Genomic DNA, 15,590 nt, shown 5'->3' with positions numbered 1-15,590 from the left:
AGTAGTGACGAGCAGCATTACTTCCACCAGCAGTCTGAGATGGAGTTGGTGCATGCGAGTGCACCTGGTGAGGAGAAGGAGCCCGACCCTTCAGAGATACCTAGGAATACAACAATAATGCAAATTGAGGCCACCTCAATGAATACCCAGAAATTGATAGCTTTATAGAAGACGAGACCGAGTGTAACGATAATGATATGTGAAGAGTAATAATGGTTATAACTAGGGAAGTTTATTCTGCACCCAACCTAGGTAAAAGTTTTGCTTGCACATAGTTAGGTCTAGCTGATATAAGATTTAACCAACCTTTTTAAGATCATGAACTAATCATATCTTAACCATTACAAGAAACCAGTTCTTTTCTTAACCTTTGATCAGTTCCAAAAGAATAGAAATTAAAAACTCAATCTGTACCTGCTATAATGAAATAGTAACCAACAAAGATTTCGGTTTTGACCCAAAAGAAGACTTTGTAATTTATCTTGCCAAAAGTACTTTTGTAATATGGAACAATTGTCAATTCTCCCAACTCAATCCCTTCTGCACCTCAATAGCAAACCTAAATAAGATACTAAAGATTGGTACAAACATATGTTAGATAAGAAGTATCAATACAAACGAAAGGCTTGGTTTGTGATGGATTATTTTTGGCCATGAAGAGCATATAAGATTGCAATAAGACTATGTGGCACGATTTCTCAGGGTTCTCATTCGTAGGCTAACGGCTCTGGCTGCCATTGCCCTGAAATTTCCTCTAGCTGAGGAGATAGAGCTTTCCGATTGTTCATTTGTTCCCCTGAAAGCCTCCATGAACTCCTCCCTCTGCAGCCTTAGAGCTAATGCGGCATCCTCATCTTGGCTTGGGGTCTCTCTTCTTCTCCTTCCATTTGCGTCTCTGCTTAATAGCCGTGAAAGATTTAGATTTTCTCTTTGCAAATTCCTGGGAAAATAAGCACCGCCATCTTGGCTTGATGCTGCTCTTCTGCTCATTCCACTTGTATAACTACTCAATAACCGCGAAACATCGTCTCTCTGCGTCCTTAGAGCTGATAGGGAATCCTCATCTTGGCTTTGTCCTCCTCTTCTCCTAGCAGTGACATCTCTGCTTGAGGCTGAAACCATATAGGGGCGAACAATTTGGTTTCTCATGTCAGTACTACTTCTTGTAGGTGGAGTTTGGCTCTCTGCTTCTCGGCTATTAGAGGCCCCAGCGGCCTTCCTTGCTTCAACTTCTTGTGGAAACAGAAGCTGTATTGTGTTCCAAAGAACTGTGTTCACAGTGCAAGATCTTCCATTGCTAAAAATTTCACAAGACAAACATTGTCAATCTCCAAAAGTATATGATAATCACAATAACTTCAGAATAAAAAGCTTCAAGATTATGATGATATTCATACCTTATAAGCTGTCTGCACTTTGGACATTTCTTTCCACATTTATCAGCCGCAGATCTTAGGCATTTCTTACAGAAACTACAAACATCGAATACAGAGAACCATCTCAAGATCAGCAACATGCCCAAATAATAGAGGTTGGAAGCATTGTTTAAAGTTGACCTTTCATAGCTAGAAAGTCTGGAATTTTCGATTACCTGTGCCCGCAGGAAGTGGTGCTCGGTTCATAGCAAATCTCCAAACAAATCTGGCAATTATCAACAACGCTAAAAATCCATTACAAACCAATGAAATCACATTTTCCCAGGATGAAAATCTGAACAAGATAACAACACAAAATATTAAATAGACTCTTACTGCACAAGAGAGCTCTTCTCTGAGTTTATCCATGCAAGGAAGACCCGAGTTCGAGCAAGAAACACCAGAACTCTCTTTCTTCAATTCATCTTCTTCTGTGTCAATAATTTCTGGTTCTATCTTCACTTTCTGAGTCTCTGCCCATCAAGAACATTCTCACAAAGAAATCAATTCTCCTTTAGATTTTCTTTTAATATCCCAGTTCTTAAAAGGCAAAGGTGGAATCAAATACCTTGTTTTCTAGGTTCTTCTTCTTCATCAAGATTAATAACAGGTACAGATACCGAAACAGGACTCTTCCTTTGAGCCCTACGTTTTCTGACATAACAAGAAAACCGTTATTAAAAGATAAGTTCTAATTATCCCTTCAATTTCCAAGAAAACATGTTTCTTGAAAATAATTGAAAACATCAGTGTCCAAGAAACATAATCATTGCAATTATTTAAACGCAAATACACGTCAAGAACATTGGGTTGATGGGTATGAGCAATACCTTCTTGAACTGTTGGAAGGTGGTGTCTGGAAGTGCAAATCAGAGCGTTTCTTGTGCTTAAATAGACGATCGGGTGTGTCTTCAACGATAAGGCTGGCTGTAAGGATGGACTCTTCGTCCCAACCAGCCATAGCAGCTAAGGATTTAAATCTTGGACTGAACATATTGTCCATGTTTTGGCCATTTTCAACTGTGTTTTTGGGGTCAAGAAGAATTTTTTGTTTTGGTTCTTGTTCTTGGCTCACCATCTTGGGTTTTCCTGTTCGGAGAAGGGGAAAGTGAAAGAAAACTCTCTCTCTCCAGTCTAGTGAAAGAGTAAAGGCCAATGCGTTTTGTTTTCAACGGTCGAATGTATTTTTGAATAAGATTTTATTTTTTTAATTAAAAGAAAATTGCTTTTACATTTTTATATTCTATCCTCTGAAACGGCTAAATTTCAGGTATTTGGGAAGGCCGGCGAGACAGCCGACGGGAATAAGATCAGAAAAGGGTTTCAAAAGGAAAAATATCATTTAAAACATCAGTAGGCAATTGAGTGCTTATCTTAATTAAATAAACACTAAATACTTAAATAAAAAAGAACAATTATGTACTCTTATTATTTACCATATCATATTATTTATTTATTGATATTTAAATATTATATTTTTTTAATCTTTTTATTTTATAATAATATATCAAAATAACTACTGGTTAGATTGTTCTAAAATATGTACAAAATGATAATAAAATTTGTCATAAATTTAAAATATGCTTGATTTTTTATTAATTTCAATTTATGTTATTATTATTTTATTGTTTTGGTTAATTTTTAAACTAAAAAAACATATATCTGATTATTTAAAAAATAATAATTTTTTTAGGACAATCTAACCAGTAGTTATTAGTATATGTTAGTTATTAGTGTTAGATAGATGAAAAATAATAAATTTTTTGAGCAGCCACCCACACATTTTACTATGGATCGATAAATATCATTATTTATAAAATTTATTTCTTATTTTTTCTCTTCATATTTTTTTATATTTCTTAATTTCTTTCATTCGTACCTTTTTTTATTTTTTTTCTTATATCTTATCTCTTCTTTTTTTCATATTATATTTTTGTCTAAAATCAAATTTAGAAAGAAATATTCTAAGAAAACAACTAGAAAACATTAAATATTTCCTGATTCTTTTACGGTTGCATTTTCTCCATCATTATAGCATTAACTATTGAAATCCTCTCATATTATTGTTGATATAATAAGTCATGTTTATATAATATTAACTATTGAATTTATAATTAATGGTTGAGATTTGTTATTTAAAAGATAATTAAATATTTTAAAAAATTTAAATTCAAATGTTTAATTATATTTTGACTATATTAAATTTAAAATAAAAATAAAAATTTCAAATATGATAGATCTTATTCAAAATAAACATAAGATTATGTTAATGCCAACATCAAACTCCACCATCAAATGTTTCCAGATTATTAAGAAAAGAAAATATTAACTCTGCAAACTTTATAAATTATTTGCAATAATTAGCATGCCTCTCTAAAAATAGTATTATCCTTCTAGTATTACTTTTTTTATATTTACTCTTTAACATTTTCCCCTCATAGAAATTATTTAGTGATTGGTCCAAATTATGTATAGATATTTAATGATATTTTAAAGTTTTAATGATATATTTTTATATATAAAATAGTAAAAATATGTGTGTTTACTCCACTTAAACTTAATTGTCTATTTTCATAAATACTAACAAAAAGAAAAAAATATGGAGCTAAAAGAAGCTCAATTTGATATGTTCGTGTCAAGACTCAAGATTAAGACGCATGGACTGCTAATTACAAGGCTCAAGAGACATTTTAATCATTATTAGGATTTATATTAAAAGTTATCTATAAGATAATATTTGATGGAGATAAAGATATTTAAAGTCTTATCTATTATATAGACTTATATTAGTATATTTATCTCTAGAGAGATTTATATAGAGGAGGATTATTCTCTATATATATCTCCGCAAAACTTAATTCTATGGAGGAGAGTATTTTCCTACCTACTCTCTATACTTGCCCACTATTATTCTCTCCGTAATTTTCTACAGTTCTTCATAAACATTTAGTTTTAATTTTTATTACTCTTTTTAGGATTGAAGACCAATCTTCTTCGTACTTGAAAAATTCTTGAACTAGATGGAGTTTTTATTTTATTATTTTATGTCTTTCTATTTAATACAATGATCATTGGGTTAAATATACTAGGCTAGTTTTTATAAGTGTTTAGTTTAGCCTTTTTACTTTTATTTGAACTCTTATTATTTATTTATTTAATGAATAATTTTTTTACCTTCATATTTTTTTTAGTTTAAGTTGTTATTGTTAGTTAACTATTATATTAATTTAGCAATAGTAATTGTTATGAAAATCTTTAAGTTAAAAGTATTAGAAACATTATCTTTACTTTAATCTAAATTGGTATAAGAAACCTACGTTGCATAATTAGCTTGAGTGACTTAAGAAAAAAGATACATCACCATCTCATTCATTAGATATAGGCTTAAAGTAAAATAAGTAAATGGCTAGATTAAATACTATTTTTAGCATATAATTTTAGATAATAAGCATTTGCATTTGTATTGCATATTTATTTATTGTTTATTTAATTTGATTTTATGAATATTACTCTCTTCAAATGCTAATTTAGATTATTTAGATTTATTTTTACTATTTTATGTTGATAATTAGTCTTTATAATAAGTAGTCTTATAGTTCCTTAAGAAATCGATTTCGTGGTAAACTTACCTTTACTATAGAAACAGTTCGTACATTTGTAAGTGCTAACTTAAGATATAGATATTAACAAAGCAAGTTTGAAATTTTTGCATTGAGAATCATGCTATTAAGATTATTGAACGAATTATTTCATAGCTTTGTCACAATCTATTCAACATTGACATAAAACCCAATCCCAATTCCTTAACTAAAATCAATTCCACGCTGATTAAAATTATGTAAAAATTAACGAAATCCCAGTTATCAATTAAAATTCTTCCTACTTCGGTTTGTGGAGTCCTAGCCTAGCCTAGCCAAGGGAACCATACCCTTATTGGGGGTGCTGGCTCTATGTCTGGTCATGGGAACTGGAGTGCTCCACCCTGGCCATTGATTTGATTTTTAACGAGGTTTATTTATTTTCAGAAAAAAGAAAAGTAACATTCACTTTTTTTTTTCTATTTGAGATTAATGTGTTATTACCTTGAATAAAATCAATTATGTCATAGAAAAATTACTTTGCTTTCGTTAAAATTCATTGCTTTTTTCTTTTTGTTTTTTTTTCCTAATACAAGGGAAATAAATTCATTGATTAGCCTGTAATTATTGATGATAGTTAAAATTTGATAAATATAAAGTTGGTTGCATATGTTTAAATAATCATTAAAAGCATATTAAAAATAATGGACTTTCAGAGTCCTATATCTTTTGAAATTAATATTGAAAAATTCAACTTCAAACTGTTGCACTCACAGATTCCTACCAACAATTTTTTACTAACTAAATGTTTAAGAATTTACGCCTTACTGATCCCAACAAACACATTGACTGGGACTCTGCGACCATAATTTGTGAACTGTACTATGGTAATGATATACAACGCCCCTCTCACCCCTAATTATCTTTTCTCTGTATTATTGAGCATATGTGCATCTACTTACATCACCATAATTAAACCCAAAAAAGAAAACCTCAAATTTGCCACGGTAAGAGATCGGTTAATGGGTCCAGGAAATTTTGCAAAATCCGGTCTCTCAGCCCAGTGTCACTTACTTCACAAAACCTACTAGACCAATCTGGTGGCTCCACCGCTCTAGTGCCCAAGCCCGGGGCTCGATCCTTGGACCCAACATTTTGCTCATTCTGCCAATCAACCACGTACGTTGCTACCCTCCTATAAAACTTCTCCTTGAACACTTCCCAAACTTGATACTTATAGTGATTTATAACTAAAATCCCTTTATCTGCATTCACGTATCTAAAACCATCCCTTAAATGAAAATGGTGCACCACATTGATCAATGTTGAATTCAATGCTTCAGGTTTTACAATACTCTTGTGTCTCTCCGGCAACATCATTCGACACGTGTATCCTACAGTAACCCCTTGTGCTGGCACGTGTTTCAAACCGGATGGTCCAAAACTATGGCAAGATACCCGTAACTCTGCTACATTGTTGCCAGAGTTGGATTGATTCTTGACTGCGTCTTGCAAATTCAACCCAGTTGGCAAGTGAAAGAATTCATCTACATCTATAAACCCAACCCATTCACATAAACCACGAGCCCTTAATGCGCAGTGAGCAAACCCAGCCTCTTGGGCCTTGACCCACGGCCACACATGTCTTGAAATGTTAAATTTGGCATCAATTAGAGACTCAATAACACTATCAATATCGTCCTCACTGTTATTATCATAAATAAACCACCGTTCGACTCCAATTTGGGAGTGATACATGACCCATTCTTTCAGAAACCTACCTTGATTGCGCAACATAGTGCATATGCACATTTCGTGAGGCTTTTCGCCTCGCAGTCCAGGTTCAGGATCCGTTAATAATTGGACCCCGGGCCGGGCTATAGAGTGTAAAGTTCCTTTGCCTTTTAGTCTAATAGACACCTTGATCGCATTATTCACCTTTAGTTGGTTGTTCAATATGCTCAAAGGGGTTTGGCACCGTACGATCTCTTGTGCTATGGATATAACATTTGATCTTAATACAAACTTTGTTTTCCTAAAATCCCAGCCGTACACGCACTCGAATTTTGAAGCGTTATAAATCCTATCTGCCCGTAGATTAAACCCCTTGACAAAAACGACGGTCGTATTGTCCCGGTCAATCATAGCTTCATAAACAAGAGAGTCCCATCTGTGAGTGGGCCCTGGGTTGATATAACCACCACCTGATTTTAACTCAAGTGAAACCGAAAAGCCACGCGGATTCAATGGACACCGTACGATCTGATTGTTAACATCGGTACCGTCTATTTGATTAGGCGGCTTCTTAAGCTGTGTCTCCGATAATGATGTTGAGTTGCGCGAGAAATAAACGCAACTAAAGTCCTCTTTTGTAAATAGGCGAGATGACTGAGGGTAATTTACGAATATAAGAACCTGGTCCGGTAACATAACGGTTTCTCGAATCGAAATCGAGGGTTTCGCTGGAGAGTTAGTAGACATAATAGTGGTAGTGGCTTCCATCGCCGGCTGCCGCCATGCGGAGACGATTTCTGGTTGAAATTTCTCTGTTGTAAACAAATATATAAATAATAAATAAATAAACAAATAAAATAGTGAATTAATCGACAAAGTGAAAAAAAATCAAAAGCTTGATTAAATTACCTCGAAAAGTGGAGGCAGTAAAGAGGACGCAAGATAAAACGAGGAGAAGAGTGCACCAGAAGAATCTATTCCATGAAACGGTTTCGCGTCTTCTACGATCCTTCATCTCTGGCTGGCTGCTGTTGATGTTGTTGGGCCCAACAACAACAACAACAAAAAGAACAGAATACGTTTCCGAAGAAAACGCAGTCGTTTAGTGTCCTCGAACACGAAGAAGAAGGAAGAAGGAAGAAGGAAGAAGCAGAAGGAAGCTTAAAGGTAGGTTTGTTTTTATAATAATAAGAAGAAACAATCTGCGAGTATAATGGCGTTATTCTAGTTAGCACTTGAAACGTCTAAAGAAAGTTTTTATTTTATTTTATTTCAATTGTGTTGGGAGAGAGAAATCGAGATGAGAAAGAGAAAGGGAAAGGGAAAGAGAAAGAAAGAGAAAGAGACGGCTTAGGTATCTGATCTTAAAATGGTGTTTCGACCGTTCATATCGGTTTTTATGCGGTCGTTAAGTTTTCAATACGGTTGCAAGTTCCAATCTGCTGCTTCTCGTTTAACTTTTGCCACAATTGTTCTGCAATGCACCCTTTTCTCTTTTTCTTTTTCTTTTTCTTAATTTTTTCTTTCTATTACTACTTTATAATTCCATAGTAATTTTTATTGAAAGAATAGTATATTATTTTTTAAAGTAATTTATTTAATTTCAATTTATTTAACTAATCTATACTTCGAATACCGTTCGGAAGTTTTTAATTTACTTTTTTTACATTCTTATTTCATAAAATTAATTTCTATTTTTAAATGACATATTTTTGAATCTTTTTCTACTTTAGTTGATAAAGGATAAGATATTTTATCTAAAAAGATATTCACTTATTATTTAGTAATAATTAAAATATTATTTTTATGATAATTAGAATTATATCTCTTATTTATTTGAAATAATTAAAAAAATCTAATATTTCATCAACAAATCAATATAATTATTCTTATTTTTGTTACAAATTTATCTTTTTAGAGTGACCGTAAATAGTAGCTGGCTGTAAAATCTATTCTTAAATAATATTTGAGATATTCTTAATCGAAATTTATTAACATTTAACTGTAAGTAACTTTATTAAAAATAAATTTTAATAAGATTATCTTTTTTAAAAAGTAAAATCATCCTATTTAAACACTTGCAAAAGGGAATATTTGTTTTATTCACCCTACGAAGGTAAGACGAGTATTAGAAAGAAAATATATATTTTAATGTTACCAAAATTTTCCATTAGTCGTTATATAACTAATTTAAAATGAGCCTTTAAAGAAAAAGTAATTTAAAATGAATAGTTTCATTCATAAAATAAATAATAATTTCATAAGTTGGACGCATAAAAATAGAGTTTAGATATTTTTAATTTTTGTTTTTTTTAAGAACTGGATTAATACTACATTTTGCTTGTTAGCTAAAAACAATTAACTACATTTCTAATGTTGGCGTAGGGCATATGTAGTGTTTGATCCATCGGATCAAATCCTTAATTTGTATATTTAATTAGGTTTAATACATTCAATCCTTAATCTTTAAATGTTAAATTTCGAGAATTTCAAAATCAAATGTTATACTTTAACTTGATTCATGTTAATCCAAATTTAGAATCTTCAAGACAAAATTAAGGATTTCAAATTTAAATAATTTTTAAGATTATAGTAAAGGATTATTACATTGAGAAGGACGTACAAAATAAGATAGTCCTTATCAATAAAATGACATGAGAGCAATAATAGTAAGAAAATAAATAAACAAAACAATATTAAATAAATAAAAATTTAAAAAAATAATTAAAAAAAAAAAGAATTCTATGAAAGAATAATTTTTTAAAAACTCTAGCTAAGTAATAAGATAAATTTATATAATAATTTATGGTATCATAATGTAGTATTATCGTAGAAAAATATAATTTAATTAGAATATTCTAATTAAGTTTAATGTAGAAAAGCATTTTAATTATTAATTGTATGATTGATGTATCATAGACCGTAAAGAATTATTAAATAATAACGAATAGTAGCAAATAATAGAAAATTTATAAATAATTAAAATAACTAATTAAAGAAGAAAGCCTGTTGTTATTGTGGTCCCTGTCGCAGGAAAAATCCAATACCTTTCGTGTTAATTAGTGCTATCTACTGGGAAAAAGGTATGATTAAAAAATGCCACCAAAGCCACTGATTGGACTTGCTTTCCTAATACGTAGGTCCCGCAAGAAGCACACAATTCTCGACTCGCCACGTCATCTTAGACGGCTATATCTAATCAATCCAACGGGAACCAACGACAAAAGGCAAAAGGCATTAGCCAGCTTCTGAACTTTATCAGTTTATTTATTCGGTTTGGTCTCTATACTTTTTATTTTATTCCATTTAAGTCATTAAACCTTCTTTCTTTCTTTAATTCATCTTCTTTTTTTCAGAATTAACGAGGGAACAACTGTTTGTTAGAGGGGGAGTTCTTGTTAGAAAAAAACAGATTAAGAGGACAGATAATAATTTTTTTTATTTAAAAATCAATAAAAATTATATTAAAAATAAAAGAGTTATAAAACCCTGAAATCATTCAACAATCTTTAATTTTTATTAAATTTTCAATTGGGTTGGTCGTCATTTTCTTTTCCCTTCAATTCCACATTCACTATAATTGTATTATTTCTCTTCGCAAATCATCACCAGCTACTTCAATTCAATTCAGGTCAATTGTTTAGATGATATCAAACTTTATTTTATTTTAAGTACTAAATTTTAATTTTGATATCCAAATTTAGACTATAGTATCATTGAGAGGTGAATTTAGATAATTTATTATTTATGCAATAATCAAAAAGCTATATGACAACCACTTAATATTTAACTCATTTTAAATCTTAAATCTCACTAATTCTAATAATCTCCCACTTAATGTTTATCTCTAATCCTAACTTTAAAATTGCGTTTCTTTTCTTGACAAGTATTTCGTTTTTTCCTCATTTCATAATTTAGTTTAATTTTTAATTGGCCAGTCTAATTAATCTTCATACAACCTTATCCCTCAAAAACCAACTATAATAAACCTCAAATTGCATGTCAATGCAACAACTTTTAAAATATTTCCTTTGATTTAACAGTAAAATAAAAGGAATTTGGGTGAAAGTTGAGATTTTATTTGAAATAATGGTGAAGTTAATATTGACAGCGAAAAGAAGGAAAAAAATTGTGAAATTAAAGTAATAGTTATAAAGGGGATAAAGGAAAAAAAAGAAGAAGTTTTGATTGATTTTTAAGTTGAAAGAAATTCATAATCGAATGACATTCTAATAATTCATTACTCCTCTCAGTCTATATTAATTGTTTTTTTATCAAATAATACTTTTTCTATTTTATTTTTACTGTAGAGTAAATATAATAAATTTTACAATATTTATGAAAGAGTAATCTAGTATAATTCAACTAATATTTTTATAATTAAGCCTATTAAATATTTTTTAATTTAAATAAATTATTAAAAAATAACAGTTTATATAAAATAAAGAGAATATTAAATAGAATTGCAATTGAGTTTTAATATAATTTTTGGATGAGATAACATCATATCTGATTATGACATTAACAGTTGTTTATTGGGGCATTTGTAAAATGGAGCATCCGTTTTGGCAAATTAAAGAAGCAGTCAACTGGGGGAGGCGATTTGTATTCACAAGTGAGGATATATAGAGATTTGATAAATCTTTGACAGAATTTCCATCACAATTTGATACAATTCGAAAATCATTACAAGTTTGATAGTTAAATGAGAGAATCTTCCTCTCTTGCAGTGTTTTTTCATTTTGCTTTATATTGAGTTTTAATTATTTGTAAATTTCATTTAATAATTATCAATTAAATCTTAGAATTCTTTTCTCTTATAAATAAAAGAAGGGAATCCCTGAAAATGGAATTTAGCCATTAAAAGCAAGAAAAAGAATACATTGAGATTTTGAAACCCTGTCAAATTCCTACATAAGAAGTTGTTGAAATATTGAAGTGTATTAATCTGTGATGAATTGTTAATACAAATTCTGAGATTACAATTTGAAGCATGATCTTGATTTATACATATTGAGTTCAAACGGTCTTATTGCTATGCTACTAGACCCTGAGCTCTATGTCAACGTTTCATTCCTATTTTGTGGTTGGTAGAAGTGACCTTTCTTCCATAGGGAAGAAAGGTTGCTCCTGACTTCAACTTTCTCGCCTGTGATGACAGAAGCTGAGGCCTTGACCAGTGGTCCTTGACTGTTTGTTTGTAACCCGTTGGATCTTATCCTGTGTGTTTTTCTTTTGGTCTTCAACACTCCCCCTCAAGGTGGGCTCGAATAGGTTGATCGATCCCATCTTGCTGAGAAGGTTGTTAAGATCGGATTTGTTTAGTGATTTTGTGAGGATATCTGCCAATTGTTCATTATTTCTGACAAATGGAGTTTCAATTTCTCCATATTGAACTTTTTCCCTTATAAAGTGACAATCTACTTCGATGTGTTTGGTGCGCTCGTGGAAGACGGGGTTTGAAACAATATGTCTTGCTGCTTGGTTGTCACAGTACATTTTTATTGGTTCTTTGATCTTAATTCCTAAATCTGTAAGGACTTGCTTTATCCATATTAATTAGCTGGCTGTTGATGCCATTGCTCTGTATTCTGCCTCTGCACTGGATCTAGCAGTTACGGTTTGTTTCTTGCTTTTCCAAGTTACTAGATTGCCACCCACAAATGTACAAAAACCGGAGGTTGATTTTCTGTCACAGCTTCTGGCCCAATCTGCATCGAAAAAACCAATAATGTCATATGAATTATTATTTTTCATCCAAATCCCTTGGCCAGGAGTTCCCTTGAGATACCTAAGAATCCTATTGATGGCATCTAAATGACTAGTACGAGATGCATGCATGAATTGACTTACCACACTTACAGCATATGTGATGTTAGGTTTGGTTACGGTGAGGTAGATTAGTTTCCCTACTAGTCGTTGATAGTGCCCTATATTGTCTAAAGGATTGCCATATTCAAGATTAAGTTTAGTTTTAGTCTCCATTGGTGAATCTACTGGTTTTACTCATAGTTTTCCTGTTTCTTTTAATAGATCAAGAACGTACTTTCTTTGGGACAGAAATAGACCTTTATGGGATCTGGCTATTTCTATTCCAAGAAAGTAGGACAGTTGTCCGAGATCTTTGATGTCAAATTCCTCTTTTAATTTTTGTTTTACTTCCTGAATTTCTTCATTATTGTTGCCTGTTATGATAATGTCATTAACATAAATGAGAACAATGATAGTGCAAGAATGAGTATGTCTGACAAACATAGAAGAATCAGATGCACACTTAACGAAATTGAGTTTTAAGAGAAAAAGGATTAGCTTGGCATACCATGCTCTTAGAGATTGTTTCAAACCGTAGATGGCCTTTTCTAGTTTACATACCATGGATTGGTTGGTGGTAGTCCCATAACCTGGAGGCAGAGTCATGTAAACCTCTTCTTCGAGAGTCCCTTGGAGGAACCCGTTTTTTACATCCATTTGATATAAGCTCCATCCTGATTTGGTAGCAAAAGACAATAAAATGCGAACCGTGCTCATTTTTCTAGTCTAGTAAGAATTTTGATAATCTACCCATGCTTGCTTGAGTGAACCCTGCTACCAATTAGCCTAGTCAACATGCTCCATCATGTTTATACTAATTTTATATACCCATTTGCACCCAATGTGGGTTTTTTACCTTGTGGTAGAGTGACTAATTTCCGGTGTCATTTTTCAAGTGCTCGAAGCTTCTTCTTGACCCGACACCATTAGGATCGGTGTTAGCCTCGCTAGAAGGAGGATGGCTCGGTATAGGATGTGAGTTTATTTAGGTAGGTCTTATATGAACTGGATATACTATGGTAGCTAATAAAGTTTTGAATAGGACACCCTTGTGACACATAGTCCAGTAGAAATGATGCGTAATGGAGTTCAGATGATCTGCGTGGGGCGACTTCTTCAAGTGGTGATCCATCTTCTTCGTGATCCTTCTCCCCTTGGTAGTGCCGGGAATGATATTGGCCCCGAGAAGGGTTAGTCTGATTCTTGTTGGGGAGGGAGGTGGGAATACAAAAAAATGAAGAGTTATTATCCTGGAAAGAACAAGGAAGGCCCATGAGAGGGATGAGGATTGGTGAAATAAGGTGTGCCTTCATCAAAAAACACATCCCTGGAGATGTAGAGTCACTGCAGACTTATAGCCCTTCTTTATTGAAGAATACCACTAAGAATCTGTGAGAGTTCGTGGAGAGCATTTAATATGACAAGGTGTACACGAGAAAACTCTAATGTGTGTCCTAGTTCAATTTTTCCTACCCTTAAAATTTCCAAAGGACAAAAATTTTTAAGTTTTGGACTAAGGGGAGGGTTAATGAGATAAAGGCTGATGCATTTAGGAGCATCAATCAAACCGGAAGAGGTGAGGAACATTATTTTGAAAAGTAGGGATCCGGTGACGTTAAGAAGATGGCGGTTTTTCTTTCTTTAAAACTACCATTTGCTGGGAGTGTGTAAGTTGTAGGTAGTTTGATGCAAGATGCCTTTAGTGGAAAAGAAGTGAAATTTTTTTATATTGATTGCCATTATCAAATCTAAAGATTCTAATGTTGGCATTATACTGGGTTTGAATAAAATTGAAAAAATTTTGAAAACATTCAAAGACTTCATTCTTGCCTTTTAACATGTAGACCCAAGTGATATGAGAGAAATCATCAATGAATGTGTCGAAGTAACGAAAATGATTGTAAGAGGTACAGGGAGCAGGTCCCCAAACATCAGAATGAATTAAATCAAATATTTTTGTTGAAATGGTAGAGGACACAGGAAAAGGTAATCTAGTATGTTTTAAAAATTGACAAGTGTCACAACAACCATAATATATTTTAAGACAAAATAACTTATTTAAGACTGTATCAACCGGATGCCCAAACCGCCTATGTAGGAGAATGCTGTGATTAAGAGGTTTAATGGAGGTAAGACACTGATTGGTAGGATTGGTGAGATAGTATAATCCATTGTGAAGGTATCCTTCACCGAATCTCTTCTGTCCACGGTGCGAGTGCGATCTGAAGATTCTGTAGATGGTGAGAAAATGACATTACAATTTAAAGTACGAGTTATTTTTCCAACAGATAACAAATTTGACGTAAAGTTAGGTAATAAAAGAATATCCTGAATAGAATTAGTATTAGGGAACAAATTTGATGAGCCAAAACCAAAGATTTCCTTTCGCTCGACTCGAATCATAACTATCACGTTGTTGGATTCTATAGGGATAAAATTGTGTAATTGTGTCGAGTGGAGTCGGTCAAGTCATGTGTCGTTGCATCGGACTTAATCAATAATCCATTTTGTAGATTTATAATTTTGAGATACTAAACCCCCGCCTTAGAGACGCAGAATAAGTGGAGAGATTTGAAATTTGGTAATTTCGAATAAATAGGACTCAGGTCGGTTTGATGGGCTGGGCTCGGAGGATGGACTGGCCCATGAATTGCTGGTTGGCTAGGCTGTGGCTGGTGGGTTGAGCCTTGGGCCTGAATTGGCCTATGTACAATTAGGCTAGGCGACACAAGCAGTGGAGTCGGGTCGAGCGGAAGCGGGTCGGGCTGATACGGACCCGTTGAACGCATCATAACCCTCAGGGTTAGATGCGTTCAGTATACTCACGCCGCCAAACTTCTCTTCTCTTCTTCGCTCATCCCTGTCCCTTCTTTCTCCAATTCTTCCGCGCTCTCCTCGATTGAGTGTCAAGCGAAGGTGCGGGTGGAGATGCCAACACCGCTCGTGAGAGTGACCCTGCTTCTTGCAGTGGTCACATCTCGTGACGTTGTTTGGCGTCCCTTGCACCAGAGCCGACTCTCGTGAGTGAGAGACAAAGGCTCTATTCTCTGTG

The 15,590-nt window shown here is 32.9% G+C and overlaps 3 protein-coding genes across 3 annotated transcripts; all 3 read right to left on the bottom strand.

Annotated features, from left to right (window-relative positions):
- Positions 1 to 450: 450 nt before the first annotated feature.
- Positions 451 to 2,597, bottom strand: LOC8270504 (putative E3 ubiquitin-protein ligase RING1a). The gene is made up of 6 exons (XM_015724047.3): positions 2,246 to 2,597; positions 1,984 to 2,069; positions 1,752 to 1,888; positions 1,592 to 1,641; positions 1,398 to 1,472; positions 451 to 1,297 (listed from the first exon to the last, which is right to left on the bottom strand). Exons 1-6 carry the CDS (start codon positions 2,491 to 2,493, stop codon positions 682 to 684), a joined length of 1,212 nt encoding a protein of 403 aa, XP_015579533.2. The 5' UTR covers positions 2,494 to 2,597; the 3' UTR covers positions 451 to 681.
- A 3,091-nt stretch (positions 2,598 to 5,688) lies between these two features.
- On the bottom strand, positions 5,689 to 8,094 carry LOC125370074 (glycosyltransferase family 92 protein RCOM_0530710). The gene is made up of 2 exons (XM_048373759.1): positions 7,637 to 8,094; positions 5,689 to 7,539 (listed from the first exon to the last, which is right to left on the bottom strand). Exons 1-2 carry the CDS (start codon positions 7,740 to 7,742, stop codon positions 5,987 to 5,989), a joined length of 1,659 nt encoding a protein of 552 aa, XP_048229716.1. The 5' UTR covers positions 7,743 to 8,094; the 3' UTR covers positions 5,689 to 5,986.
- A 4,192-nt stretch (positions 8,095 to 12,286) lies between these two features.
- LOC125370007 (uncharacterized mitochondrial protein AtMg00810-like) lies at positions 12,287 to 13,195 on the bottom strand. The gene is made up of 2 exons (XM_048373567.1): positions 12,796 to 13,195; positions 12,287 to 12,438 (listed from the first exon to the last, which is right to left on the bottom strand). The coding sequence occupies exons 1-2, from the start codon at positions 13,193 to 13,195 to the stop codon at positions 12,287 to 12,289; spliced, it is 552 nt and encodes a 183-aa protein (XP_048229524.1).
- Between the last annotated feature and the right edge of the window lie 2,395 nt (positions 13,196 to 15,590).

Source organism: Ricinus communis, chromosome 5 (genome assembly GCF_019578655.1).
Source record: "Ricinus communis isolate WT05 ecotype wild-type chromosome 5, ASM1957865v1, whole genome shotgun sequence".
NCBI classification, from domain to species: domain Eukaryota; kingdom Viridiplantae; phylum Streptophyta; class Magnoliopsida; order Malpighiales; family Euphorbiaceae; genus Ricinus; species Ricinus communis.
This window is presented reverse-complemented; position numbering and strand designations above follow the sequence as displayed.

Bases quoted from the DNA above. Each gene is read 5' to 3' on its own strand.
- LOC8270504 (XM_015724047.3), bottom strand. From the start codon at position 2,493: ATGGTGAGCCAAGAACAAGAACCAAAACAAAAAATTCTTCTTGACCCC. The intron at 1,889-1,983 runs GTATTTGATTCC...CTTGATGGGCAG, and splicing joins AGAAGAACCTAGAAAACAAG to AGACTCAGAAAGTGAAGATA. The intron at 1,473-1,591 runs GTAATCGAAAAT...CGATGTTTGTAG, and splicing joins ACCACTTCCTGCGGGCACAG to TTTCTGTAAGAAATGCCTAA.
- LOC125370074 (XM_048373759.1), bottom strand. From the start codon at position 7,742: ATGAAGGATCGTAGAAGACGCGAAACCGTTTCATGGAATAGATTCTTC. The intron at 7,540-7,636 runs GTAATTTAATCA...TGTTTACAACAG, and splicing joins TACTGCCTCCACTTTTCGAG to AGAAATTTCAACCAGAAATC.
- LOC125370007 (XM_048373567.1), bottom strand. From the start codon at position 13,195: ATGGATGTAAAAAACGGGTTCCTCCAAGGGACTCTCGAAGAAGAGGTT. The intron at 12,439-12,795 runs GTCTATTTCTGT...TTTTCGATGCAG, and splicing joins AATAGCCAGATCCCATAAAG to ATTGGGCCAGAAGCTGTGAC.